The sequence below is a fragment of the Aspergillus lucknowensis genome, assembly GCF_044049455.1.
Source record: "Aspergillus lucknowensis strain CBS 449.75 chromosome Unknown BJX67scaffold_26, whole genome shotgun sequence".
Lineage (NCBI taxonomy): Eukaryota > Fungi > Ascomycota > Eurotiomycetes > Eurotiales > Aspergillaceae > Aspergillus > Aspergillus lucknowensis.
Genome location: NW_027263570.1, coordinates 317,716 through 343,163, shown reverse-complemented (window position 1 = coordinate 343,163; position 25,448 = coordinate 317,716). Strand labels below are relative to the sequence as shown.

Below are 25,448 nucleotides of genomic sequence, written 5' to 3'. Positions count from 1 at the left end.
CACTACCACCTGCTTGAGTCTATGTACTGCAACCGCATCCGAATCTTCCAGCGAGTCATAACCATTGAATACTCAACTGCCGTCTTCCCCCTCCCCCTACCGTTCCGTGTCGTTTGGTACATCGCGCGTCAACGGCCTCGTCAAACTCAGCCTGAGACGAACAAGGCCGGCAGCATCATTATGAGCCCGAGGCAATCCATACGACAGGTGTCGGAAGCCCCTTCGTCTCACGATAGGCTGTTGTCGAAATCACGGCCTCACTTAGAACCATCGCCTCTACCCCCTCAGCCCATTGGAGACATACCGTCAGCTCAAGATTACGTGCTCAATCCTACCTCTACCGCCTCAAACAAAGTATCGCCAACGAAAGCCTCTCGCAACTCGCAGAATCCGCGCTCCAGTCAAGGAAGACTGAGTTTTGTCTCAATCACTGCTCCTACACCTCCCGTATTCATCACAGACTCTCCCATGAAGAAGATCCCGCTCGACACATACATCCCTACAGCTTCATCCGTATCAATGCCGCAGTCCGCCTTATTCACAACATTTTCCAGCGTCAGTACTGACCCCCATTCCTCGATCAATCGCCAGCTCGTGGATGCGTCATCAGCCGACAACTTTGCAGACTTTCCCGAACCACCTTTGATTGCCAAGCAATCTCTAAAACGGTCACTCCTGGAAGCGGCACCACTAAAGGAGCGATCAAAGAAGCAGAAGCGGGAAGAGCTGACCACAGTTCGGTTGCCAGAGCCGCATGAACTGCCACCAATCGAAGATGATGGCGCAAAACCTCCATACAGCTACGCGACCCTTATCGGCATGTCTATACTACGCGCCCCCAATAGAAGGCTGACTCTCGCGCAAATATACAAATGGATATCAGATACGTTTACATATTATAAAAACAGTGACCCAGGCTGGCAAAATAGTATTCGTCACAACCTCAGCCTGAACAAGGCATTCATAAAGCAGGAACGACCAAAGGATGACCCTGGCAAGGGGAATTACTGGGCTATTGAGCCAGGCATGGAAGCACAGTTTATCAAGGATAAACCTTTGCGCCGCGCTACAATGTCTAGCCTTCCTCTGCCTGTGGTTCCACGGCGGGGGCCTAGTCATCCGCAAACTTCCAACACTCCTACCTTGTCTCTGCCACAACCCGCTCAGCCTCCCGCGGCCAAGGTCTTGAAGCATGTGGATTTATCCTCAGACGCGACCCTTCCAGCTTCGGACCCTGCCCTCCAGGAGGATACCGGTGATGAGAATGCAATTGTGTGCGTAGCGCACCCTGCACCCCGCTCATCCCCTCCGCAACCAATTCATTCTTCCCCTCCGGTCATACCTGTACCAGCACGTTTCACTCGTCCAGGAACTCCGCCTACTCCCTCCCATACTGCAACTTCCAAAAATGTGCCCCGCCACCGGAAGCGAAAGTCAAACGCCATGAATGATAGTGGGTATTTTTCGTCACTCGAATCCTCTGCAATGCGGTCCAGCAAAGCCAGCCATATTCTAACGTCCGAGCTTGATATTGACCCTCCTCGTATCAAGCGCGGAAGAGCAGAAGAAGAGATTGCGCGGATTCGGAGCTCTTCGCATGATATCAGCCCAGGACATTCTGGTTTCTTGAAGGAGGCGGGGGTTATTGTTGGATCCTCGCCTATCCGCAACGAATATATTAGCATGTTGCCACCTCCCATCACACCTATGTTCAAATTCAAGAGGCCTGCCAAACCCCCGCCGTCGGTATCTCCAAACACTAATCTTCGAAATCACCGCAAGAAGATCCAGCAGATGGTCAACTCTCCGATTAAGCATCTGGGTCTATTGGATGAGGATCTTCCATGGAGCCCTGCTTTTAACATACAGGACGAAAGTTTTACCCCAAATGAAAACCTTAACACCACGTTTGACGTTTTTGCCGATCCCGCCGCCGACCACATATCTACCCCGGATTATGGTTCCCCGGAAAGGTGTTCGACTAAACAGGCCCGAGTTGATGCAAGTGGGTCGACGAACAATGTCCTGGCGGATATCACTACTATGAGTGCCAATAACCGAATTGGAGGTCTAAGATCCCTCTCACCCAGCAAATCGAAGCGACTTCTTTTCCCGGAGTCACCGTCAAAACTTCCCGACTCTGGGCGTTTTGTTGACACCACTCAGGATGACTTCTTTTCCTTCCACCTGTTTGATGACAGCCCACGGGAGGTCGATGGCGTGGATATCTTGCAGGGGTTCCAGAAGATCGGAGGGACAGGCAAGGACGACTTGTCAAGACCTCGTCCACATGTTGCACGACCACAGTTTCAACGAAGCGGCAACACGCTGTTTTAGAAAGCTTGTGTTTGCCGTCGCTTCGTCAAGCAATGTTTCCCTTTCCGAAAGGAATATTCTTCGTCCCAGTTATCTTTTGAAGTTCTGTATTGTCTTCAACAGGTGTTCCCCTTTTGGCTTTGGCAGCACACACACGTCGAATACTAGCACCCCTTGGTTCAAACATCACGCAAATTTGGCATTCACATGGGTTTATTCGCTTTCCGTTCGACTTTGGCGCTCCCGCATTGTCCTTACTGGAGTTTTGGGTGGGGGCAAGGTTGCATGCTGGTTTTGACCTAAGTTGACCCCGAGACGATCTTATGATGACCTTTCACGACGATATCCGCCAGGATGTACATGATGAGTATGCTATGTTTATACGAGCCCGTATTTGTTCTTCTATTACTGTTCTCGTATTTTATCGCGCTTGCTATGAATGCATGATGATGGACACACTAAAGCCATCCGACACCTCGCGGCGGCGCAATCTAGACTTAACCGCCATAAATATGACACTGATACTTCTCTCATATCAACTCGCGGGTATCATCAATGCGCTCGAGCCAAAGTGGCATACAGCAGCGAGGGAGGCTGAAGGACCAGAAAAGCACACACCGACGCAAGTAGCGGATATTAGCCCTCGAAGATGCGGTAGGGACTCGGCGAAAGTGAAATACCGCGGGTGCTCAAAGGGTTTAGGGATGTGACAAGCGGCATGGCTTGCGCTGCGTCTTGAGGTAATCTTTTGGGGGGCCGCAGGGCAATCAGTGATTCTCGAGTGTCGTCGACTCTAGCAACGCTGAGCCGGTCTGGTCTCGAATTCTGAATGCACGTAGTTGGAGACGCGTAATTTCAACAATGAATCTCAAGACTAGCCGTATAATTCTGGAAGAAAAGATCATTCGCCCTAGATCCAATGCTATATTCTGGAAGGTCCGTGAGGAATCAGTATAAGGCGCGGCGGCATGCCCCGAATGCTTGCGGTGTTCTAATCACTACTCGCGCAGCCTCGACACCCACAATTAACACACTGTATCAGTTGATCTTTCTTGAGTTGGGCTTTGGGCACACGACAAATGCATGTGGCGTTGAAATTGGTCTCCTTCGTCTGAATGCAACGGAGGCAGCAAAGCTAGGGGCGACGTCAGCCCTGGCCACTCAGAAACACCATATGCAGCCGCATATTGGGTAGATGTTCAGAATACACGTACCTTTTCATACCCCTGCTTCTTCCACTTCGCGATCAAGTTTGCGTCCGCATAATTATTTTTGAGAAGCCAGTCATATAGCTGCTTCGAGATAGCTTCTTTTTCGTAATATAGATCGTATATGTATCTTGACCCTGGAACCATAGACCGCTTAGCTTAAGCTTCCCCCGAGCCGTAACTACTCTACGAAAGAAGGTAGCGAGCGAGGATAGCTTACGCTGATGACTGATCTGAAAGATAGGCCAGAGCATTTCATGCTTCTTCTTGCCCTCATGTGGCGCATTCTCGGCATCCTTCATTTTATTGCTAAATTCCAGGAGGGTGTCTTCGATATCGTCGAAGCCCGCAGGGGGTGGTTTGCGATTGCGGGACGTCCGGACTGGAGGCATCTTTTTGGCGAAGTCCGGGAGAGCATGAAGCGGGGCGGGGTAAAAGGGGAGGAATTGAATTAGCAGCCGCAAAACTATCGCACTCGAATAATAGACCGTTAACCTTCATTGGAGAGAGACGCGCCTCCCTTGAACGGATATAAACGAGCAAAAAGAACGCGCGAGGCAAATGTGATCAGATATCCAGAATCACTCACCGCCTACCATTACTATTTTTTCGGCAACAGCGACCGAAAGATGAACCTGAGATTCTAAACTTTCTACCTCTGGCTTTATTGATATCTACGGCTCCCCTACTGGATGGATAAAGCATCCTATACCCAAATAAAGATCACGAACCCTCGAAATGGACCAAACACTCGACATCTCCAAGCTCAGCGACGCCGACAAGAAAGAGCTGAGCCAGTTCCTGCAAAATGAATCTCAGAAATCAGCCATCCAGCAAAGTAAGCAAACCCCTACCTTCTCCTCATTTCCCATCCGTCCCGTTCCCTCCCCCATTTCCCACACATTTTACACCGACCAGCCATTCGGAATCCATCGGCTCACCAGCGACTGCAACCATTAGATGTCCACCATATCGCGGACACCTGCTGGAAAAAGTGTATCACCTCACGCATCTCATCTGGCCGCTTGGATAAGAACGAAGAAGCCTGTGCGTCGAATTGTGTTGACCGGTGGATGGATACCAACCTTGCTGTTTTGAAGCATCTCGAGACTTTGCAAAGGCAATAGGTCGGTCCCTCATTGAGGTTCTTGATGACGACAGATGTCTTCCATATGATAAAGGGGAGCCCTGATGTCTGGATTTTTATTAAGATGTAAAGAAGGATGATGTTGTGGTACTTTGATGATGGCTTATAGAATTTGGAGCGGACTGTGCAGCGGATCCTGGGCTGCGTGTGTATGATATATTTTGATGAAACGCTTTGGTAACCTATGCACCTGACCCAATTTCATACCTTACGGTTCTGAAGTGATAATATCTTGGTATAAACTGGAGGGCGTCCCCGGTGCTCCATGAACAGGCGATACTTGTTGGGACCGCCATGAACTTGGCGAGTAGACTACACATACACACCTGCAGAAGGATATTTCGTGCGTCAAATTCTCTTGTTTAAGATTCGTTCAGCCATTGGTTATCGCCCAACATAAGTTGACTCTCTAGCTGATATTTATTCCACCCCGCAAAAAAGAACTGTTTCCCAGTCCCGTGAGCAAATCAAACACTTAGACAATAGCAAGCTTGGTAGCAGCAATGTCAAGAGCGTCCACATCAGGAGTTAGTCGAGCGAAGGCCTTCTTCAGTCCATCGGGCCTATAAATACTTGATTAGACACTGCTTCCTCCCTTTACTTGCTTCTTTGTCGCGGAGCGTACCTAACGAGGGTGTTGACCTTGACGGTGTCAACATCGTATAATTTCTTGAGAGCAGCCTTGATCTGTCGCTTGTTCGCTTTGACGTCCACGATAAAGACCAGAGTGTTGTTCTCCTCGATCTTCTTCATAGCGCTCTCGGTGTTCAGGGGGTAGAGGATGACCTTGTGGGCGTCGAAGCGAGGAAGGTGAGGGATGGATTTGCGGGGGTACTTCGGGGACCGGGACAGCTGAAGAGTTTTGGGGCGATGGAAAGTGGTGGACGTGCGGATCTTGCGAGACTTGTGCGCCTGATTGCAACGAAGAACAATTTAGCTAAGAGTTGCCCAAAGGACATGCAGAGAAACTGGGACTGGACTTAACATACGCCCGCACCCTTTAAGACTGCCTTGGCAGCAGCGCCAGCCTTGTCGCTGGGCTTCGACTTGCCTACTCATGGAACAAAAAGTTAGCGATTTGCATCTGGATTCTCAAGGCCGTATTGAATTGTTTCGTGCTCGTCCAAAAATCCCAAAGAAACCACATGGTGCAAAACCAAACAGAATGAACGGGTATGCTCAAGTTGTTGAAAAAAGGAGTGATATTGCGCGGGACGAATCCATCTTGAATGCGTTGCAGCCCTAGTCTTCAAGAGTAATAGCAATCTAGGTTGTCGCTCGCATTCCGGGATCCAATAATTGGCATCGAACAAAAAAAGTCTGAATCGCTCATATGCATACCTGTCTTCTTCTGAACGGGGGCCATGGCTGTCGTTCGGCGCTGTTGTCGTGATTGTCGCAGTGTCGGAAGTCGAATTCTTCAGTGTCTTCGCTTAGCAAAAACCCTGGCACCCCGTCTGTGGGTCACCTGACCGCACTTGGAAAATCTTGGCACGGATCTCCAGCTGTCCCAACACCGCCTTTCTCTGGTGGCAGGATCAGAAAGCGGTCACGATATTCCATATCGCCAATATGGACTCGGCATCCAGCGAAGCTGAATAGTGCTGAGTGCGATTGGAAGTGGCTGGGATAACAACATACTTTAGTTGTGCAGAATGACTGCAAGAAAGCAGCGGGCAAAACGCCCTGCACTTCTTTCCCGGACTCGACCCCCAACAATACGGAAGAACGCTGCGGCCTTGTCAGCAAAAGCGACACGAAATCTCATACGCTCTCATCACACACTTCTTAAACAGCGCGCCCAGGCACTAGAACGTGGCGATAGAGCTTTAGTCAATAAGCTTGATACTGAGATCCAAGCAAATGGCGGCTTGGAAAGCTACCAGTTGGCGAGCAAGATTGGACAGTCGCTCGACCGTGGCGGCGACTCAAGCAAAGTACTCGTCGATTGGCTCCGTCCTCGGTTGGCCGGCTTAGAAAATACATCCTCGAAGCTTCGGATCCTCGAAGTCGGCGCTCTCAGCACAAAAAATGCTTGCGCCCGGATCCAATATTTTGATGTCACAAGGATTGACTTGAACTCCCAGGAACCCGGAATCTTGAAGCAGGACTTCATGGAACGGCCGCTTCCTCTTTGTGACCAAGATCGTTTTAACCTAATCAGTCTTTCTCTCGTGCTCAATTATGTCCCAGACCCCGTCAGTCGAGGGGAGATGTTAAAACGCTCTGTGGCTTTTCTGAAAAAGTCGCCACCATCGAGTTCTTCGATTCCTATATTGCCAAGCTTGTTCCTGGTCCTCCCTGCGCCTTGTGTCGCAAACTCGCGATACCTCACACAACAGAGGCTGCAGGACATTCTGTCCAGTATCGGGTTCGATTTGGTAAAGAACAAACAATCATCAAAGTTAATATACCAGCTTTGGGAGTACAGCGGGGAACGCGAGCCCAAAGAGTTCAAGAAGGAGATATTGAATCCGGGGAAAACAAGGAACAATTTCGCAATTGTCATCAAAAAGAAGGGCAGCTGAAAGGGCAGGAATTTCCCTCATTGCTCAGTCGCGAAGGCTTACAAAGCTATCATCTCCTGCGGCAGTAACGCCCACACAGTTCCCATGACTGCAAGAACTGAAGAGACGACCAGTAGCGACCAATCGAGGAGTCGCTCCTTCGGACCAATTTCCTTCCCAAAAATCTTCAGATAAAACGCGAGTGGCAATATGATGCATATGGTGAAACACAGGGCGGAGCCCATCAAAGCCATGATTCTGTCAAAGGATGGGAAGATGATCGCCATGCCAACAATGATAGCCACAACGAAGATACGGATCAGCGCCCTCAGCATTTGCCGGATGAATCTCGTTCGATCTGTATGACCCGTATTCAAGTCAGCTTGTGGCTCAAGGCCACAGAGAACTTCCACCGTGGCGACAAGCGGCCGGCAGCTGGCCCTCGTCAGTGACCTCAAATATAACATTTCACGACACAGCATAGGCTCAACTCACTTTAGAGGCACTTTTGTGATTGGGATTATAGCAATAAACGCTATAATACATATGGACAAGAGCTGAGGATATTCCTTCATCGTCAGCACATTCGCTGTCACCTCATCTCGAATCGTATTGCCAAACATCATCCAGCCCAAAATAGCCATCGTACAGTCCAATGAATACTGTTGTAAACACTCCGTTAGCGCCGAAGTAGCAAGCCCATCAGCTCATATTCATTACCGTAAAGATATATGTCACCCATAGACTTCTTCCATATTTGTACGGGTGTCTCATATCTCGGTAAATGTTAGGAAATACGCCATGACCACCCCAGGGCGCTTGAATGGCGTTAGCTAAGGTCGGTCCAGGGGGATATTAGGTCGCTCACACATGACAAGCCCGAAACTAAGAGGCAGAGTACCCCAGTTTTCAGGAAACAGGTAAGTCCGCGCTGGTTCGCGCAGCGAGCCAGGTGCGTTTGGTTTGATGAATCCATCAACGCATATAATAGCCACAACTATGATTGTTAGTCTTTATCGTATATCACAAAAGAAACAGGCATACTAGATGTACAAGAGAGTATGCCGAGAATACTCGTCACACTCAGAAAACGTAGGGGCACAAAGCTAAGCGGTACCAGTATTAGCCCACATATGACCTGCCATTGGGGAATGCTTATTCCCGGGAAGAGAACATGGAGGCTGTCTGCAAACAGCACGACGAGGGCAACACATGCGCCTAAAAGTTCCAAGCAGAACAAGAGACTTATCACCACACGAGCATGGTGCCCAAAACTGATATATGCCAGATCAGCATACGTGACTAGACTTCGATCAACGTCGAGACACTTTGCCAGGACTTTGGCTGTGTAAGCCGTGGTAACTGCGGCGAAGAGAAGAAATATAATGCCAAGGAGCCATCCAGCGTTTTTCATTGCCAGCGGTAGACTCAGTAAGCCAACACCGATCAACACGTTAACGGAGTTGAACACCGTCTGCGGCACAGTAGATTGGCCGACTACAACATTCTCTTGTGTTCCATCGTCAAGCTGTACTTGTTTAACAAGCAGAGGTTCCCCACCATGGCCATCCACGGGTTCAGTCTGGGTTTGTTGCTGCCTATGAAACTCGATGACATGTTTCCGAGTCGATTCACTCACGCGTGAGGACATTGTACCATATGATGTGCCCAGTGAAGACTCTAAGAGCCCCGCGCCATCTCTTTGGCGTGAGCCCGCCAACCAGTTGTCGGCCAAAAAGGGCCAAGTGAGAGAGGGATTTAGGTCAGCACGTGGCGATACTTGTGGCCTTATAATGTCACCGCCTGAAGGGTACCATCCTTCATCCGAATCGGCTGTCGCGAAGGACGAGCGTCGAGGAAAGACTTCTGGAAAGCAAGCCGCTCTCTGCCACGACCGAGCGAAATTATCGATACTATTGGCGCCGCCTGCTTGTCTGATGCGCACGGAGAAAGAAGCTGATCTGCCACCCTGAATTAATAAGAATTGTAACATTTGTGGTACAAGTTTCGAAAGAGGAATGCCTACCTCGTCCTTGGATAGGGATCATCATTGTCACTCGGCCGGCGGCCAGAATTCGCTCCAGAGTCTACCGGGAAGCTCGTTGAAATTGCTCTCTCTGTTGTTGAGCGGTGGCTGCCTGCAGCCTCAGAACTCCCATCAAACACCATGTTTTCTTCTCTAGGCACTTCTTTTGGGCGAGAGTCAGTGGCTCCTTGTCTTCATCCCTGGAAGAATTTTGATACACTCCAAATTGGAGAGACTGGAAGGAGCTCTCCTTAGATGTCTTGAAGGTCGCAACGGCAGCTTTCTCTAGAATTCCAGGGGGGTTTCTCGCTGGAAACTGGTACGGGACCCAACCAGAGGAGGAGTCAAACCCAACAATTCTCAAGAGTTCTCTTCAAGTTTAGTGAAATCTTTTCTATTTCAAGGAAGTAGCGTGAGTAATGGGTATCTTTTAGCAGCTCACAATGCTTGAAAAACAATGACATCAAGCCAAAGATAAGGGCCGTGTCCTGGACAAAGTAAACTGGAGCTCCCCAAACTCTTGGGATAATGAATGGAAGACGGGAACAGACAACTGCGGTTGGCGGCTCCCTCGAGGTTGCAAGCAGAACGGTACTCTATCGCCGGCGGGGTGGAATCTTCCAGACCCCGATAATGATCAACATCGTTGACGGTCTTTCCTGCCAACTTTTTCTTATCTTTGCTGACAGTCCTCCAGCTTCGGTCGGCAGGCACGATAATGATTGACAAACTATCCAGAAAAGGAATAGATTCCCTTGCTCAGGGCTCTCTGATGTGGTTCCAGCTTGATTGGTAGAGACACTCTGATTTACCAAGAATATGTGAAGAGAACGTCCCCCATGTGGCTTTCATGCCACGTCTTCAGTCGCCCTTATGGACAACAATCTCCTGCGTGCTACAGGTCCCTTCAAAGGGCAAAGAGCGATTCGGACTACCAACATTGTTCCAGAGAGTCGAAGCCGTTTATTATCCAAGCAGTGACCTGAGAATGGAGGACAGATTTGGAAGAATACAAAGCGCTGATTTATGAGATAGCCTCATAACTCATGATTCGGCAGCTGCTGACACTCTCCTGAGTTCTCACCACTGCCTTGCCTTGTTTAGCATCTAGACGCAGGGAAGATTATCTGCTCCTGCATGACTTCTAATGCAAAAAGCAAACCAAGGTCCAACCACGACAATGCAGCGCGCCTGCCTTCCCTCTCGAACATCAGCGGAGTAGTGTATTAACTTAAAGCTGGGATTGTTGGAACACATCCCGAACGATCCTAGCCTCAACATCATCACCATATCGTCCGGCTACTTAGATACCGAAGAGGAGTCTTGAGAAAACTCATCATGACCCAAAGAATACAAAGTTGCAATATCATCTTCCACAGCCAGGTACAACTTGAAGTTGTGGTCCCTTCATCCCTAGCGAGCTTACATCATCAGTCCCAGCGCCCTCTCACAATGCGGCTGCCACCCCACGGTGCCTGACGAATTTTGTCAAACACCCCGCGAGACTTGGACGGCAAATTGACCACCCCAAGGTAAGTTATGTGACCAACTCTTGTCGACTATTCTGATATTTTCACCCCTTTCTCTTTTATTCTACTCAGTTCTTCTTCGGCTTGCTTCATATTGCGTTTGACCCCCATCCTTCGGCCTTCTGCTAACAAGGAGAGGCTCCCGTCCATTATTTCGTTACTAACCGTTTGTCCAGACACAGGTGGACGATCTCTAGTTTCCCACACAGGGCCATATAGCACTGTCGCCCTCTCCCAACATGAGCAGCGTGGTTCAGCAGGCGAACGAAGCGGAGAAGAACATTGAGATATGGAAGATTAAGAAGCTCATCAAGCGGCTTGAGGCTGCCCGAGGAAATGGAACTTCCATGATCTCTCTGATCATTCGTACGCCGCATAATCTACAGATCATGGTGATAAGTAAACCGCTGACCTCGGTACTGTAGCTCCAAAGGATCAGGTATCTAGAGCAGCAAAGATGTTGGCTGAAGAATTTGTGAGTTTCGTTCTTAGTGTGCAGGTGGCTGAGTAGCCTCTAATGAGACTTTTCAGGGAACTGCTTCCAACATCAAATCCCGTGTCAACCGTCTCTCCGTTCTTTCTGCCATTACATCTACCCAGCAACGGCTCAAGCTCTACAACAAGGTTCCCCCAAATGGCTTGGTTGTCTACTGCGGCGAAATTATTACGTCCGAAGGAAAGGAGCGTAAGATAAACATCGATTTCGAGCCGTTCAAACCCATCAACACATCCCTGTACCTTTGCGACAACAAGTTTCACACCGAAGCCCTGAGCGAACTGCTTGAATCCGACCAGAAGTTTGGCTTTATTGTCATGGATGGTAACGGTGCGCTTTTCGGTACCCTGAGCGGCAATACGAGAGAAGTTATGCAGAAGTTGAGCGTTGATTTGCCCAAGAAACACGGTCGTGGTGGTCAGTCCGCCCTTCGTTTCGCACGTCTTCGAGAGGAGAAGCGCCATAACTACGTTCGAAAGATTGCCGAGTTGGCAGTTCAGAACTACATTACCAACGACAAAGTCAATGTTGCCGGTATAATATTAGCTGGTTCTGCCGATTTTAAGAACGATCTGAACCAGTCCGACATGTTCGACCAGCGACTTCAGGCCAAGGTTATTAAGGTTGTCGATGTATCCTACGGCGGGGAGAACGGGTTCAATCAGGCGATCGAACTTTCGGCTGAGACGCTTAGCAATGTTAAGTTCGTCCAAGAGAAGAAGCTTATCGGGAAATATTTCGAGGAAATCAGTCAAGATACAGGGAAGGTCTGCTATGGCGTTGAGGACACCCTCAAAGCTCTCGAGCTCGGCGCGTGCGAGACTTTGATCGTTTATGAGAACTTGGATGTAACTAGATGGGTTCTCAAGGCCTCGGATGGTTCTGATGTCACTGTCCATACGACAAAGGCTCAAGAGGAAAGCCGAGAGTATTTGCTAGACAAGGAGACGGGTGCGGAAATGGAGGTTGTGGAGCAGATTTCCTTCCTCGAATGGCTAGCCGAAAACTACAAGGACTTTGGAGCTACTCTGGAATTTGTCTCCGACAAGTCCAGTGAAGGAAACCAGTTTGTGAAAGGTTTTGGTGGTATTGGAGCACTTCTCCGATACAAGGTCAATTTCGAACAGCTCGCTGATTATGATGACGACGATGAGTTCTATGATGGTATATTCACCAAAGCACCTATTAGTTCATTGCCATCTTTTATACTAACTGAAACTCACTAGATTGACGGTTGAGCAGCCTCGCAGGGAGCGAGGATGAAAGGCCAGAAGTTCCAAAAAAGGATCTTTTGACGGCTCGCCCGATACATGAAGGCGGCTTCAGAGGCGAACCTGTAGCTTTCACGGTCCCCACCGTGATGCGACCTGGACAAAGCTTTATGCAGCTGCCCAGAGGTGTGCATTCACCTACCTTTCCTTATGGTTTAGCTTAGCTGACTTGTTTATCCTGCGATAGGGCCATCCAAGCTCCGTATCATAGCCACTGAGTCTACCTAGAGGCTCTAAGTCAACGACTAGGTATGATTTACATGAGAATGGTGGATTCGTTATCGATAAATCTAGAGCAATTCACCCTACAAGTTGTTGAATCTATGTGTTTTGAGCTGCCAGTTAAATTGTTCTCTTCGGACATACCTCTGGTGCTGGAATTGCTTTCGTTCTAGTATTGATCCTGCGTCGAATTATCATTATAAAACACTCTACGGCCCACATAGACACTGTCCCTCAGAATCATTAAAGCACACAGGTCGTTTTAATAGCTCTGAGTTCTCCGCGGTGTATGCATTCGGCTTCTCAGCAATTTCAGATTCAAAGCTGGATGGTTCGCACACCTGAATGCCGATGTATTCTGGCGTATCGAGGAATTAGGATACTATCCCGTTGACACAAGCTTGTTGGCCCATGTACCCAGGTATCTGCAATTCTCAGTGACTCCCTTCAGGCTATCCATGATATCATGCACGACATCTTCCTTCTGTTTGCTCTCGCTTTCTACCAGGAACACATATTTCCATGCCTGAATCTGACTCGGCCGTGTGCTTATACTCGTGAGATTCAGCCCAAAATTTTTGAAAATTAGAAGAGCGTCTGCCAACGTCCCAAGCGTATCCTGCCGAATCATGAATGAAATTAAAGTCTTCTTTGATTTTGAGACAGTCAGAGGCTGTTCCTGTGTCGGGGAAGGGCCTGGGGCTTCGAAAGGAAGCTGAGCAGAGTGCTCTGCCTTCACGCTCCCCAGCACCAAGAACCGGGTGGTGTTATTTGCGGTGTCCTCAATATTTTCTTCCAAGATATCGAGGCCGTAATGTTCCCCTGCGAATCGACTTGCTATCGCGGCGTTTGCCTCTGTTTTTGTATTCAACACAATTTCGCCAGCCTTCGACGTAGACGACACATCTTGCCTTTCCACTCCTCTGAAATGTTTCCCTAGAAATTTCTCGCATTGACCCCATGCTTGGGGATGTGTATATAGCTTGACAATGGCGCGGTAATCACGTTGTGACGCCGGAATGAGACCTTTTCGAGCCAAAAGGCAGTGATGTACTGTTAAATAATACTCACTGTACACTTGCAAATCGTCGTAAATGCCGCTGCGGTCCACAAGAAGGTCCAATGTCTGGACGACCGATCCGTTTGTCGAGTTCTCGAAAGGAACGATAGCATAGTCGGCGTCTCCGTTCTGGACAGCAGCAATAGCTTCTGCAAACGATACGCAGGGTATGAGCTCCGAGGAGATCCCAAATGTTTCCACAGCCGCCTGGACAGGGTGTTAATAATGCTACGGGAGTTTGGATTGCGGGGCTGTCTCCGACCTGATGGGAAAAGGACGCCGCGGGGCCCAGAAATGTTACCCTGAGAGGCACCATGGAGTCATCAGCTTCTCGCATCCTTCGGATTTAGCGACGGCGAGAGGTCTCGTCTACCGAGCGGTGCAAATGATAATTCGCACTTGGACCAAAGCAACCAGACCCAACACATTGTTTCTGCCAACCTGCCCCGCGGATCGTTCTCTTACTGGACGGGGAATCCATTGCAAGACAAACAAGCCAAACTTCCACCACCCATCCAATCGACCAAGTCGTACGTTCATCGTCCACCCGTGGACGTCCCTTTTCCTTACCCCGAAGATCCTAATGAATGGGCCGATGCTGCGAATTCAATGCTCAAGAAGGCAACCGGGGAACGTGGGCGCAGTACGAGTTCATTCTTCGTTCCTCGGGCATCTGCACCATAAATTAACATCTCGTCCCATCCCCTTGTTTTTTGATTACCTGTATCCTCAGCCGTCTCACCTCCTTGATCTAACATTAACAGATCTGTTCTCTGACCTAGTCTCATCGCCTAAGACCCATACCGCTTTGCCTTCAATCACCCGCCCTTCGGCCTTACCACCAGGTCACCATTTGGTCTACTTCCCTCCCCAGGTCACACTCTCTCAGCTCCTCCCCGATGGTACCGATACCCTACACACTCCCGGCACACCATTTAACAGGCGGTTGTGGGCTGGAGGTGGTGTCAGGTTCCTGTCTACAAATAAACTAATTTTGGATGGTGGCCGAGCCGCGTGCATCGAAGGAATTCGCGATGTTATAGTAAAAGGGCACCCGGGAGAAGAGAAAATAATTGTCAAGATAGAGAGGCGGATAGGTGCCGTCCTGGATGAGAACGAAGCAGAAAGCGACATCAGAGATCGAATATGGAGCGGGGAAGATGGAGGCGTGCACCCATCAATTATAGAAAGCAGAGACCTGGTGTTCATGCGTGATAAAACCCCCAGCCAACTGGAGCTAGATAAGGCGAAGTTTTCCCAAGTCTCGAGAACGATTAAACGTGTGTTGAGCTCAACTAATATGGAAGAAAACCTGCTAACCCGTTTCTTCGCCGTGGAAGCTCCCACTAACCCAGAGTTCCGTTATCCGATCATGCCCACCAAGGCTTTGCTCTTCCGATTCTCAGCTCTGACATTCAATGCTCATCTAATTCATCTCGACAAGAACTATACTCAAAATGTTGAAGGCTATCGGAACCTACTTGTGCATGGTCCCTTGACGTTGACGTTGCTCCTTACAGCCCTTCGACGTCATCTAGACGGGAAGGGTACGGCGATCACGGACATTGAATATAAGAATCTAGCTCCGCTCTATGTCGAAGAGGAGTTGACGATTTGTGGCAAGCCGAAGTCCATCAATAATGAGGCCGCTTGGGACGTGTGGATCGAAGGAAGCGACGGTGGTTTGGCCGTCCGGGGCACCACTCGCGTCGACGTCGCCTAGGGAAGCGAAATATGTCTCTTCCAAAATGCAGTTAAAGTAGTGTAATACTATTCGGGCTCTCGAGTAGAATAATGATATCTGTAGCCCTGGCCGAATGGCTGAGCTTCTCTGCAGCCCCCAGTTGAAGGTTCAGTGGCCTTCCTCCAAGTCGAGAGCATTTGGTGCGGAAAGATGAAGGAAGCATCAAATACTCTTCCTGCCCTATTTTTTCCGTTGCAGGACGAATTGACGATGTTCGGTCTCTGTGGGTCGTCGCGGCTCTACCGGAACGGAAGAATAATCTACCAATGACCACTCGCTTCAAGGCCCAAATTGGCGAGATCTTTCTCCCTTCCTTTTCATTGATGCCAGGTATCGGTTTCCTCGCCCACCGAATTGTCTCTGTTGGTATTCAGACACAAAATGAAGTGTTGCCAACCTCATTGATACAAGCAACGTTGACTGTCAAAATCATTCTAGCTAATACTTACCGCTGCAGCAATGGATGATTTCCGGACGCTTCCCCCTGTTGCCAGGTACATTTCTTCACAGCACTGGGCCCTTCGTTTTCTGACTGTTGACCAAACTAGGACAATAACTGCGCTTACTTTCATCGAATCTGCGCTGGTTCTTAGCGGCAGTGTAGATTATTTCTATGTCCCTTTTTCCCCCAAACTTCTTTTCAAGTCTTGGCCTCAATTATGGAGACTTGGAACTCCGTTTCTTTTGACGGACCCCAAGTTGAACTTCGTATTTGATCTCTATTTCTGTATGTCGCCATGCTTAGCACCCTCTTTTATGATCTGCGCTGACGCAACTGATAGTGTACATCTATTCCAGCAGACTCGAATTTGGCTCGCCGAGATTCGCTACTCCTGGTAGCTTTTTCGTTTATGTGCTTTTCCTAGCTTCTGTGATTATGGTAAGTCTCAGATACCTGCTGAAACGTATCCAACCGGGGGAAAAAAATCATTCCCATCTCTGTCCCTGTCTTTCAAACCCACAAACCATGCTTTATTTCTCCCATTCCACAACCTCGCATATCTGCCCGCCCAGCCATATTCTAGCTGAGGCGGTTCCTGGAACCGAGGAAGATCGCCCCTGCATCGCATATGGTGCCTCTCTACCTTGATCCTTATAAGGGCCATGTACATGTGGGCATGGTGGGACTACCAGTGAGATAGCTTGCGTAACATAATGGTTTACGCAGGTGGTTTTGGTGCCCTACATCACTTCAGAACATGTTGCCAAGGAGCGCATACCCATAGCTCATAACGGCCCTGCATGCTCACCCAAATACAAACTCTCATCCGTGTAGCCCGGCAAATGCTGACAACCTGAAGCTCACTGCAGGGTTTTATCTGGGAGCTGGGGTCTTCACACAGGGTGAGCTTGGTGCGGATCTTGTACGTGGTCTGATGCTAATACGCAACAGCTTTGATCCTGGCATTCGCATACACATATTCTCAGGATAACAAAGGCACCAAAACTATGTTTTTCGTAGTCGAAATACCGACGCCACTGCTACCTTGGGCACGGCTTGCATTGACCTTCGTCATGAAAGGATTCGGCAGCGCATCAGTGGAATTCACGGGGATTGTGGCTGCCCATTTGTATGACTTCTTGACGAGGATTTATCCAGCTTTTGGTGGAGGGAAGAACTACATCGTCACACCAGAATCCGTGAGGAGGCTCTTTACCAGGCCTCTAAATGGAGGTCAAGAAAGAGTGTATGGGCGAGCATACCGTCCCCCAACTCAAGCGGCGGAGCCATCCAGCGGTTGGACGTCTTCTGTCCGCAACGCTTGGGGTAGCAGAGGCTCAGGACGAAGGCTTGGGGGGAATTAGAGCGTGTCTCAGTAAAGCATCAGCACACTTCCCTTCATGGCTATAAATAACAGCTCAATATAACAGTCGCAAAACTCCACATTTGAAACCACTCTTAAGTGAAGTAGTACTCGCTTACTCTGTCTTTTGTCTGGTCTTCGAAATAATGAAAATCCTCAAAGCCCAACGAGTTTCCATCGTATCACGTGAGTGCGTGCGATAGCTTTGCGCTAACCCGATTTGTCCTTGGAGCTCTTTGCCGCACTTGAAATTTTTCTGGCTCTTCCCTCGCCGGTAGGACAAAATCTTGATTCCAGGAAGTCACTTGTCTCGTACTTTTCCTCGCACCCACACTTCGCCGACTCCCTTCCTTCTAGTGAGCCAGCCTGTTTAATATAACAGTCGCAATGGCCAAGGAAGTGGTGGACTACACAATCAAGCCGGAGGCCACAGCCTCCAACATTAGCACCGAGGAATGGCCTCTGCTCCTCAAGAACTATGACAAGCGTATGTTCGTCCATCTCACTACCAGTGCAAATTTTCTTTCGGCTTGGCTCGATCCAAGTTTAGTCATATTCATCCGAAGTAGAGGTGACTGATTGTTCTCAATAGTCCTCGTCAGGACTGGACATTTCACTCCCATTCCCGCCGGTTGCTCTCCCCTCAAGCGAGACCTCAAGTCGTACATCAATTCCGGCGTGATAAACCTCGACAAGCCCTCCAATCCATCAAGTCATGAAGTCGTTGCGTGGATGAAGAGAATCCTGAGGTAAATCCCGCCTTTGCGTCCGTGTTGGATATAGAGTGCTGAAGTTGGTTGGCCTTTCAACAGGGCGGAGAAGACAGGACACAGTGGTACACTTGACCCCAAGGTCACCGGCTGCTTGATTGTTTGTATAGATCGCGCTACCCGTCTTGTCAAATCTCAACAAGGTGCCGGAAAGGAATACGTTTGCGTAATCCGCCTCCACGACACAATTCCTGGTGGTGAGGCTCAATTTAAGCGAGCATTAGAAACTCTCACAGGAGCCCTTTTCCAGCGTCCGCCCTTGATTTCTGCCGTTAAGCGCCAGCTCCGTATCCGAACAATCCACGAGAGCAAGCTCTATGAATTCGACAATGATAGGCATCTCGGTGTGTTCTGGGTCAGTTGCGAAGCCGGCACCTATATACGTACTCTCTGTGTTCACCTTGGACTTCTTCTTGGTGTTGGCGCACACATGCAGGAACTGAGACGTGTGCGAAGTGGAGCTATGGATGAGAACAGTGGTATGGTTACCTTGCACGATGTCTTGGATGCGCAGTGGCTGTACGACAACCAGCGGGATGAGTCCTACCTACGCAAGGTCATCAAGCCTCTCGAAACTCTACTCACCACATATAAACGTGTCGTTGTGAAGGACAGTGCTGTGAACGCTGTCTGCTACGGTGCCAAGCTCATGATTCCTGGTCTCCTTCGCTTTGGTAGGTTATCTCGTGCTAGTACTAAATGGAACTGGGCCACTGACTTTCCCGACAGAGGCTGGCATTGAACTCGGCGAAGAAGTTGTGCTCATGACCACCAAAGGTGAGGCCATCGCTATCGGTATTGCGCAGATGTCCACTGTCGAACTTTCCACCTGCGATCATGGCGTCGTGGCCAAGGTGAAGCGTTGCATCATGGAGCGTGATCTGTACCCTCGCAGATGGGGCTTGGGACCTGTTGCGTTGGAAAAGAAGAAGCTCAAGTCTGCCGGAAAGCTTGATGTGAGTAGACGCACCCTCACCCTTGAGGCGAATTCCGGCTATACTAACCATCTTTTTAGAAATATGGGCGTGCCAATGAGGCGACTCCCTCCAAGTGGAAGTCCGATTACAAGGATTATAGCGTACTAGGAGAAGGATCTGCACAGCCAACGGTTGAAGCCGCTTTTCAGGAAGAGGCCGAACCTAAAGAAGAGGCCTCGCCCGAGGTCAACAACGCTAAGATGGACATAAACGATGACAAGGATAACGAGAAGAAGAAACGCAAGCGACATGAGGGCGAGACTCCCGAAGAGCGCGCTGAGCGTAAGCGCAAGAAGAAGGAGAAGAAGGAGCGGAGGAAGTCCAAGCAGGAAAAGAATGACAGCGATGACAGTGATTAGTTCATTTCAGGAAGCCACTTGCCAGACTTTGACTCCGCTCGTTGAAGACGCTGTCACGTTTTCAGCGAAGGAATCTCCGGCAAGGTTCCTGTATCATAATTGTTTCTTCTACTGGAGTCTTGGGTTGAAAAGGGAATGAGGTCTAAAATTTGTCTGATCTCTTATATATCTCTGTTCGGTATTACGCAGCCAACTCAATTGTGGTCTTGTCTCCACCAGAAAGCACGCTTTGGGCAAACATCTATTCGTATTAACATTAGCGTAAGAATTTGGCGAACTTCGTATGACGGGGGAAACCCAAGCACCCCCTAATATGCAAAAAGCGGACTTGGGGGTGTTGAATGTTGGCTTAAGTGGTGTGATGCCGAAAGAGATCCCCGCATTGACCACATCGAACTTTCCCTCCCGCCTGAATCGATCTCAGTAACGCCACAATCGACCTGCAGGCGTGATATTAGGTTATTACAATATTTCCCAGTCTATCAGAAGCAAGCAAAGCTCATCCGACATCGCCATACGAAAGGCCGGAGCCTCCGCACCGCCATGGCTGCAGAACTCACCTCGACCAAGCTGAATGCGGAGAATCACCTTCTCTTGGTATCATCCCAGCACACCATTGGTACACCCACTGCCTCGATACTAATACCATGTCACTTCCCAGGACCAACCTCTCCTCAAGCTTCCCCACGAACTGGCACGAAGAAATCTGAAATCCGTTCAGCGAATCGTCGAGCGAGAAAAGGAATATGTTCTCCCCGCACTCAAAGAAGCGGCGAACGCTTCAATGTCTAACGAGCAGACACCCGACCAAACGCTCGCCACACTCGACGCAATAATATTCCGCATGCAGGGGTTGAAACGGAAAATGGAGCATCTGCATCAGGAGGAGAAGAAGATTTACAACCAGTCGAAACGGCGCATACAGCACTTGGAGCAACTCTATCAAATCCCCAACCTAACAGACGTAAAGTACGACCAGTGGTCGCGGGTTCGGCTGGATAGACTTGTTGTAGACCACATGCTGCGCTCGGGATATACGGAGAGTGCCCAGCAACTTGCCCGCGAGAAGGATATCGAGAATCTCGTGGATCTCAACGTCTTTATACAGTGTCAACGGATTGCCGAGAGTCTACGCCATGGCGAGACAAAAGATGCCCTCCAGTGGTGTAGTGAGAACAAACCGGCTCTTAAAAAAAGCCAGGTCAGTACAGCCCTATACGCATTCTCAGCTATGTATGACTTAATTCGGTAAATGCAGTATAATTTGGAATTCGAGCTGCGGTTACAACAATACATCGAGATGATCAGGGCAGGAGATAAAACGAAGGTTATGGAGGCAATGGCCCATGCCAAAAAGTATCTTTCGTCGTATATCGATACACAGTCAGCAGAAATTCTTCGAGCAGCTGGTCTGCTCGCTTTCCCCCCAGATACCAAAGCCGAGCCTTATAAGGTACCCCTTCCCCCTGCCACCTGGATCCCAGCAGGGGAGACAGAGCTGATGGTTCGCAGTCAATGTATGCCTTTGACCGGTGGGCGTACCTTTCTGACCTATTTATTCGCACACACCATGAACTTCTCTCACTACCATCACGGCCTTTGATGCATATCGCATTATCAGCCGGATTGTCTGCTCTCAAAACCCCATCCTGTCATTCGGCATACACTTCTTCGAGCTCAAACCCTCATTCGACCACTACATCCGTTTGCCCTATCTGTTCGACGGAGTTAAATGAGCTCGCCCGAAACTTGCCATACGCTCATCACACGAAGAGTTCTGTTGAGAGCGACCCAATAGTCCTGCCAAACGGCAGGATATACGGCCTCCACCGTCTGCTAGACATGAGCAAGAAGGTTGGCTCCCTTGAGACCGGCAAAGTCAAGGACCCCACAACCGGAGAGATTTTCAACGAGAGCGACATGAAAAAAGTCTACATCATGTAATGATGGGTTGAGTTACTGTCCGAAGATTCATCTCACCGTCTTTTCACGTGTTTTCCTAGATCATCCGGTAGCGCACGGTGGGGTTAGTAAGTATTGACAAATGATATATATATATAGTTTACAGATCCGGCTCACTATCAGAGTCATCTTCTTGCACTGGTCTCTTCCTCCTCTTTTCACTAGCAAGTCCCAGTGAGGACGTGTGGTCGTCCGTCTTCGCCTCGAACAAGTACATTCTGGCTTCCCTATCTTCGCCCCTCCAACCCCCTCTTGCTCCGTCCTTCCCTTCGACTTCTCCCAACGTTCGTGCATGGGAGTATCCACGGTAGCATGCCCACGGGAATCTAAAGCTGGTCACAACCTTCAGGCCGGCATGCCGGGCCAGGTCCCTAATATTCCACAAAGTATACGGCGCCCCCTCGAACAACGTAACCAGCACTTGGCCAGCCGCCGTCCTGCGCTCGTCCTTCGCCCTAACATCGTCATCATCGTCGCGACCCTCGGCATCACTCCCATCCTCATCCGACCCATCCATCCCAGAATCCCATCCATCTCCACTTTCCTCTCCAACATGGTCGCCTTCTTCCGGTTTCCCTGACAAAAGCGGCAGGCAGGCCTTGAAAAATGTAACAAGAAGCTCCTGATTCGCGCGAACCTGCCGATTCACGTCCGTCGAAAGCCCACCTACGTGCGGGAAATTAAAACAAATCATATCCCATGGCCCACCCTGATTCGTCTCCATAACTCTGTCACCCTTCACCCAGGCAGGCCGTTTCTTTATGTTTCTCGGAAATCCAACCCGTATATCCCTACCCCCGCCGGCGGGAGTCCCGAGCTTCTTTGCGTCCACGGAAAAGAGAACTATCGGAGAGTTACTGTGCTGCTGTTGTTGTTCATCTCTCTCAGGTTTCGACGAGGAGGAAGAGGAAGCGGAAGAGGCGAGAATATCAGCGATATTCTTCTCCGCTTGTGGGTGTTTGCTGTAAAGGGTTTCTTTTGAGTCATAGCATGTTGCGAGGAGGGTCTTGCAGCGGTGGTACGTCGCTAGGGAGCGCGCGAAGGAGAAGTCGCCTGTTTGCTCGGAGAAGAGAAGTTAGAGACGCTGGTTTGTTCAGAGGGTCCTTTCTCACTGGCTTTGTGGATAAGAGGTATTTGACCCCAATGGGGAGCAGGGCAGGGCCATTATATCTGAGTTAGAAGGGCATGATTATATTGGTAGGTATATCTATACGAAATGCGCCTGTCGTGTTTCGCCCGTTCGCACAACGCTGGCAAGACCCATAACATAACATCGCATACCCACCTACCCTCCATTCCCCATAGCGCAACCCGAATCCCAACCACGAAGGAGTTAGAAAGGAAAAAGCGAAGAAGGGTACTCACCCTCCCCGACCAGTAAAATCCTATCCCGCCTCCGGAACGGCACAATCGGCCGCGTGTGCTGCTTCTGTTGATGCTTTTCGTTCTTTCGGGTATGTGCAGTCGTATTCCCACCACCGGTGGTGGCATTATTCCTGTTGTAATTATTCTTCGTAGAAAGCTTCGCGAACGAGCTCATCTTGCGATGCCCTTTGCCTCGGCCATGGCTTGGTTTGACGTGCGGCAGTGCATGCTGCTTTTGCACTCGGGCTCTTTTGGGCTTGGTCATGGGCGGGGAAGGATCAACTTTTCCTCAGATGTATTTTACAAACCCGGCGGGTGAAGAGGGTAACTTCGGGGTTTGAATCGAGGAAAAGCGAAGTAGGTGATGAGGAGTGTTGGAGCTTTCGCCGAAGGCACAATAAAATTCCGGCTTTGGCTCTTCCGGTCCCGTCCACGCAACCGCCGAGCCTGGGGCGCCGCTGAGGTGCCAAGTCCGTGTGTAGTAGGTATATTTTCCGGTACACCACCGGGAGTATTTGTCGGGGACCAAATCATCCAAAAACGCCTTCTATGCCCTAATGATGAGAATGATAAAATCCATATATACAGCATTTACCCCCAGCAAGCGAACATAAGTTGGTTCCATCTGCGACCAACAGAGATGGGCCCCCTACCTTCCCGCACCAGCAAATGCAAAACATGTTCTTCAGCATGTAGGAAGACGATGAGAAGCCCCGATATTACTAGACCATATTCGTGAAGAAGGGCGCTGTACGCGCTGCGGAAAGAAAGGCATTAAGGAGCATGACCCGGCCTAGAAGACTGAAGGGGGAACCGAATCGCGCGCAGGTTCGATAGATAAAAAGGAACGACACAAGATCACCAACGCCTACCGACGTAGAAGTCGTCGCAAATGAGACAAACTCGGTAGGACAACTTCCACCAGCATTAAACGTGATCACGTGCCACATGGGTGAGGAATATGATTGTTGAATATCCCTTGGAGTTTCGTGTTAAAGCTTAGGTGCAACCCATCTGATTCAAGAGCGCAGCGAGTCCCGCATACTCTGGCTGCTAGCACTCACGGGATTGGTGGTCGGCAGAATCCCGACCTTGGGCTTGGCGTTTTGCTTGATCCTCGCAACGGCATACACGATCCCACTGACGAAACCGACAAATATGGCGGATACACTTGGGAAGGTAACGGGCGCGTCAAAAAAAATTAATCCAGAGAGGGCAATAGGCAGCTTGTTGAGAGCCCCAACCATTGAATATGTGGTGGATGATGTAACGCGAACACACCAGGCAGAAGTGTAAGAGATGAAGACCGACGATAGCCCAGACAGAATCATCGCGAGCATGATGCCATTGCGATCAGCAGGGGGGAAATTGCGAGTGACATTTGAGGGTGACCAATCCTCCATTAAGCCGGAGAGGACGATAAGAGTCGGAATTGACAGAAGGTTGTTATAGAACATGGCTAAGCAGGTGACGAGTTAGTAAACGAGTTCGGGCAGCGTATCCGGGAGCCCACATACTGTCAAAATCTTTGAAGTTGGTCAACTTAATCCTCTTGCGCATTCCCAGAACGTATAACGAAGTACAGAGACAGTTAACCAACATCCAGATATAGCCAGCGTTCAGAGTCGATACCTTGGCGGTGGCATCACCGGTGCTTTCAACCGCGTGCTTGATATCAGCCCAGGCAGCAATGACGGAACTCAGAACCATAAGTCCGAACGAGAAGAGAGTGAGGCCGGTTACAGAGCCGCCAAACCACAGGACCTCTCCGTAGGCAATGAGAATGATAGTCAAGTTCTTGAAAATGGTGTACACGGGGATCGAGAGGAACTGCAGCGCCTTGGATCCGGTGTAAATCATACCGATAAGAAGGAGAGTGATTGGGAACCCTGTGGAGCAAAATCATCAGCGAGGATTTGGAGAGGAATAGATTCTCGAAAAACGCACACTTCCGGGCCTCATCGAGATTAAAGTCTCGGAACGCAATGAGACCGCATGCTTTGCAGGTTTGTATCGCAATAATGCACACGAGAGACTAGATTTTGCATATATTGGTTAGCATTTGGCAAGCTGCATGGTTTTGGAACGCTTGGCCATACCTGCACACACAGCAGAAAGAAATTGAGGTTGAAATCAGCACCAGAAAGGACATATTTGTTCATTACAGTCATTAGAATGGACGAGCCGCAGTATGCCAGAACGGAGAGAACAGGATTGTTGGCAACTGAACTTGTCGGAGAGCTTTTGGGTTGGGGCGGCAATGGCGGCGCCTGGAAGTCCTTGTTCTGATCCAGCTTCTCCATCTCAATCGTGTACTCATCAGGTTTCCTGTTGTCTGCCATGTTGACCGGTTAGGTGCTCGTGTCGGCGAGATGTCGGGTTGAGGGCGGCGATCAAACGGGATTCTGCAGTCAAGCAGCAATTTGGAACGGTTGGCAGTGTGACAAATGCAATTGAGATTTTCCCGGGGTGGAGGAAGGGGCTGAAAGGACAGAAAATAGTTCAAGAAGAGAGAAAGCACGATAATGAGGATAAAAGCCAAATCATCGAAAGAATAAGATGAATGAAGTTGCAAACTCCAGAAAGCACGTCGAAAGGGGAGGGAGGCCGAAAAAAGAGTGCCTGGGCGGCGGAGCAGGAGAAGAAGGGTAATGACATGACAGTACATTATTATTACATCCAAT

General features: G+C 49.6%; 14 protein-coding genes across 14 annotated transcripts; 8 read left to right on the top strand and 6 right to left on the bottom strand.

Moving 5' to 3' along the window:
- Nucleotides 1-180: 180 nt before the first annotated feature.
- Nucleotides 181-2,337, top strand: BJX67DRAFT_372723 (fork head domain-containing protein; the record flags this gene model as incomplete). The annotated part of the gene is made up of 1 exon (XM_071031282.1): nucleotides 181-2,337. The coding sequence occupies one exon, from the start codon at nucleotides 181-183 to the stop codon at nucleotides 2,335-2,337; it is 2,157 nt and encodes a 718-aa protein (XP_070885308.1).
- Nucleotides 2,338-3,166: 829 nt separating this feature from the next.
- On the bottom strand, nucleotides 3,167-4,071 carry BJX67DRAFT_145441 (BUD31 family protein). Its single transcript, XM_071024725.1, has 3 exons — nucleotides 3,745-4,071; nucleotides 3,531-3,661; nucleotides 3,167-3,451 (listed from the first exon to the last, which is right to left on the bottom strand). Exons 1-3 carry the CDS (start codon nucleotides 3,914-3,916, stop codon nucleotides 3,308-3,310), a joined length of 447 nt encoding a protein of 148 aa, XP_070885307.1. The 5' UTR covers nucleotides 3,917-4,071; the 3' UTR covers nucleotides 3,167-3,307.
- A 191-nt stretch (nucleotides 4,072-4,262) lies between these two features.
- BJX67DRAFT_372721 (Tim10/DDP family zinc finger protein) lies at nucleotides 4,263-4,651 on the top strand (the record flags this gene model as incomplete). Its single annotated transcript, XM_071031281.1, has 2 exons — nucleotides 4,263-4,362; nucleotides 4,485-4,651. The coding sequence occupies 2 exons, from the start codon at nucleotides 4,263-4,265 to the stop codon at nucleotides 4,649-4,651; spliced, it is 267 nt and encodes an 88-aa protein (XP_070885306.1).
- Nucleotides 4,652-5,146: 495 nt separating this feature from the next.
- On the bottom strand, nucleotides 5,147-6,037 carry BJX67DRAFT_382127 (60S ribosomal protein uL23; the record flags this gene model as incomplete). Its single annotated transcript, XM_071033166.1, has 4 exons — nucleotides 5,147-5,234; nucleotides 5,297-5,583; nucleotides 5,661-5,722; nucleotides 6,013-6,037. 4 exons carry the CDS (start codon nucleotides 6,035-6,037, stop codon nucleotides 5,147-5,149), a joined length of 462 nt encoding a protein of 153 aa, XP_070885305.1.
- Nucleotides 6,021-7,523, top strand: BJX67DRAFT_146060 (25S rRNA (adenine2142-N1)-methyltransferase). Its single transcript, XM_071024728.1, has one exon. The coding sequence runs from the start codon at nucleotides 6,327-6,329 to the stop codon at nucleotides 7,197-7,199; it is 873 nt and encodes a 290-aa protein (XP_070885304.1). The 5' UTR covers nucleotides 6,021-6,326; the 3' UTR covers nucleotides 7,200-7,523.
- Nucleotides 7,238-9,347, bottom strand: BJX67DRAFT_372719 (putative transporter; the record flags this gene model as incomplete). Its single annotated transcript, XM_071031280.1, has 6 exons — nucleotides 7,238-7,613; nucleotides 7,674-7,840; nucleotides 7,899-7,996; nucleotides 8,047-8,175; nucleotides 8,223-9,147; nucleotides 9,270-9,347. 6 exons carry the CDS (start codon nucleotides 9,345-9,347, stop codon nucleotides 7,238-7,240), a joined length of 1,773 nt encoding a protein of 590 aa, XP_070885303.1.
- A 1,625-nt stretch (nucleotides 9,348-10,972) lies between these two features.
- Nucleotides 10,973-12,728, top strand: BJX67DRAFT_372718 (translation termination factor eRF1; the record flags this gene model as incomplete). The annotated part of the gene is made up of 5 exons (XM_071031279.1): nucleotides 10,973-11,099; nucleotides 11,159-11,208; nucleotides 11,265-12,393; nucleotides 12,480-12,626; nucleotides 12,688-12,728. 5 exons carry the CDS (start codon nucleotides 10,973-10,975, stop codon nucleotides 12,726-12,728), a joined length of 1,494 nt encoding a protein of 497 aa, XP_070885302.1.
- A 203-nt stretch (nucleotides 12,729-12,931) lies between these two features.
- Nucleotides 12,932-14,119, bottom strand: BJX67DRAFT_382123 (prephenate dehydratase PHA2; the record flags this gene model as incomplete). Its single annotated transcript, XM_071033165.1, has 3 exons — nucleotides 12,932-13,080; nucleotides 13,140-13,989; nucleotides 14,045-14,119. 3 exons carry the CDS (start codon nucleotides 14,117-14,119, stop codon nucleotides 12,932-12,934), a joined length of 1,074 nt encoding a protein of 357 aa, XP_070885301.1.
- Nucleotides 14,120-14,391: 272 nt separating this feature from the next.
- On the top strand, nucleotides 14,392-15,505 carry BJX67DRAFT_382122 (uncharacterized protein; the record flags this gene model as incomplete). The annotated part of the gene is made up of 2 exons (XM_071033164.1): nucleotides 14,392-14,425; nucleotides 14,547-15,505. 2 exons carry the CDS (start codon nucleotides 14,392-14,394, stop codon nucleotides 15,503-15,505), a joined length of 993 nt encoding a protein of 330 aa, XP_070885300.1.
- Nucleotides 15,506-15,985: 480 nt separating this feature from the next.
- On the top strand, nucleotides 15,986-17,332 carry BJX67DRAFT_382121 (Der1-like family-domain-containing protein; the record flags this gene model as incomplete). The annotated part of the gene is made up of 5 exons (XM_071033163.1): nucleotides 15,986-16,020; nucleotides 16,075-16,253; nucleotides 16,309-16,406; nucleotides 16,828-16,870; nucleotides 16,920-17,332. The coding sequence occupies 5 exons, from the start codon at nucleotides 15,986-15,988 to the stop codon at nucleotides 17,330-17,332; spliced, it is 768 nt and encodes a 255-aa protein (XP_070885299.1).
- A 193-nt stretch (nucleotides 17,333-17,525) lies between these two features.
- Nucleotides 17,526-19,820, top strand: cbf5 (pseudouridine synthase CBF5). The gene is made up of 5 exons (XM_071024721.1): nucleotides 17,526-17,818; nucleotides 17,924-18,080; nucleotides 18,144-18,775; nucleotides 18,831-19,057; nucleotides 19,117-19,820. The coding sequence occupies exons 1-5, from the start codon at nucleotides 17,719-17,721 to the stop codon at nucleotides 19,435-19,437; spliced, it is 1,437 nt and encodes a 478-aa protein (XP_070885298.1). The 5' UTR covers nucleotides 17,526-17,718; the 3' UTR covers nucleotides 19,438-19,820.
- A 9-nt stretch (nucleotides 19,821-19,829) lies between these two features.
- On the top strand, nucleotides 19,830-21,496 carry BJX67DRAFT_356212 (FYV10 family protein). Its single transcript, XM_071029376.1, has 4 exons — nucleotides 19,830-20,034; nucleotides 20,099-20,638; nucleotides 20,696-20,890; nucleotides 20,950-21,496. The coding sequence occupies exons 1-4, from the start codon at nucleotides 19,981-19,983 to the stop codon at nucleotides 21,379-21,381; spliced, it is 1,221 nt and encodes a 406-aa protein (XP_070885297.1). The 5' UTR covers nucleotides 19,830-19,980; the 3' UTR covers nucleotides 21,382-21,496.
- Nucleotides 21,441-23,406, bottom strand: BJX67DRAFT_145226 (25S rRNA (uracil2634-N3)-methyltransferase). The gene is made up of 2 exons (XM_071024722.1): nucleotides 22,765-23,406; nucleotides 21,441-22,452 (listed from the first exon to the last, which is right to left on the bottom strand). The coding sequence occupies exons 1-2, from the start codon at nucleotides 23,027-23,029 to the stop codon at nucleotides 21,500-21,502; spliced, it is 1,218 nt and encodes a 405-aa protein (XP_070885296.1). The 5' UTR covers nucleotides 23,030-23,406; the 3' UTR covers nucleotides 21,441-21,499.
- Nucleotides 23,407-25,186, bottom strand: gmtA (GDP-mannose transporter). The gene is made up of 4 exons (XM_071024723.1): nucleotides 24,864-25,186; nucleotides 24,712-24,799; nucleotides 24,282-24,653; nucleotides 23,407-24,223 (listed from the first exon to the last, which is right to left on the bottom strand). The coding sequence occupies exons 1-4, from the start codon at nucleotides 25,104-25,106 to the stop codon at nucleotides 23,784-23,786; spliced, it is 1,143 nt and encodes a 380-aa protein (XP_070885295.1). The 5' UTR covers nucleotides 25,107-25,186; the 3' UTR covers nucleotides 23,407-23,783.
- Nucleotides 25,187-25,448: the final 262 nt, after the last annotated feature.

Bases quoted from the DNA above. Each gene is read 5' to 3' on its own strand.
- BJX67DRAFT_145441 (XM_071024725.1), bottom strand. From the start codon at position 3,916: ATGCCTCCAGTCCGGACGTCCCGCAATCGCAAACCACCCCCTGCGGGC. The intron at 3,662-3,744 runs GTAAGCTATCCT...CTATGGTTCCAG, and splicing joins CTTTCAGATCAGTCATCAGC to GGTCAAGATACATATACGAT. The intron at 3,452-3,530 runs GTACGTGTATTC...CGTCGCCCCTAG, and splicing joins AGAAGCAGGGGTATGAAAAG to CTTTGCTGCCTCCGTTGCAT.
- BJX67DRAFT_146060 (XM_071024728.1), top strand. From the start codon at position 6,327: ATGACTGCAAGAAAGCAGCGGGCAAAACGCCCTGCACTTCTTTCCCGG.
- cbf5 (XM_071024721.1), top strand. From the start codon at position 17,719: ATGGCCAAGGAAGTGGTGGACTACACAATCAAGCCGGAGGCCACAGCC. The intron at 17,819-17,923 runs GTATGTTCGTCC...TGTTCTCAATAG, and splicing joins CCTCAAGAACTATGACAAGC to TCCTCGTCAGGACTGGACAT. The intron at 18,081-18,143 runs GTAAATCCCGCC...GCCTTTCAACAG, and splicing joins TGGATGAAGAGAATCCTGAG to GGCGGAGAAGACAGGACACA.
- BJX67DRAFT_356212 (XM_071029376.1), top strand. From the start codon at position 19,981: ATGGCTGCAGAACTCACCTCGACCAAGCTGAATGCGGAGAATCACCTT. The intron at 20,035-20,098 runs GTATCATCCCAG...GTCACTTCCCAG, and splicing joins CGGAGAATCACCTTCTCTTG to GACCAACCTCTCCTCAAGCT. The intron at 20,891-20,949 runs GTACCCCTTCCC...GATGGTTCGCAG, and splicing joins CCAAAGCCGAGCCTTATAAG to TCAATGTATGCCTTTGACCG.
- BJX67DRAFT_145226 (XM_071024722.1), bottom strand. From the start codon at position 23,029: ATGACCAAGCCCAAAAGAGCCCGAGTGCAAAAGCAGCATGCACTGCCG. The intron at 22,453-22,764 runs GTGAGTACCCTT...CCGAGCAAACAG, and splicing joins GATTTTACTGGTCGGGGAGG to GCGACTTCTCCTTCGCGCGC.
- gmtA (XM_071024723.1), bottom strand. From the start codon at position 25,106: ATGGCAGACAACAGGAAACCTGATGAGTACACGATTGAGATGGAGAAG. The intron at 24,654-24,711 runs GTGCGTTTTTCG...TTTGCTCCACAG, and splicing joins TCTCGATGAGGCCCGGAAGT to GGTTCCCAATCACTCTCCTT. The intron at 24,224-24,281 runs GTATGTGGGCTC...TCACCTGCTTAG, and splicing joins CAACTTCAAAGATTTTGACA to CCATGTTCTATAACAACCTT.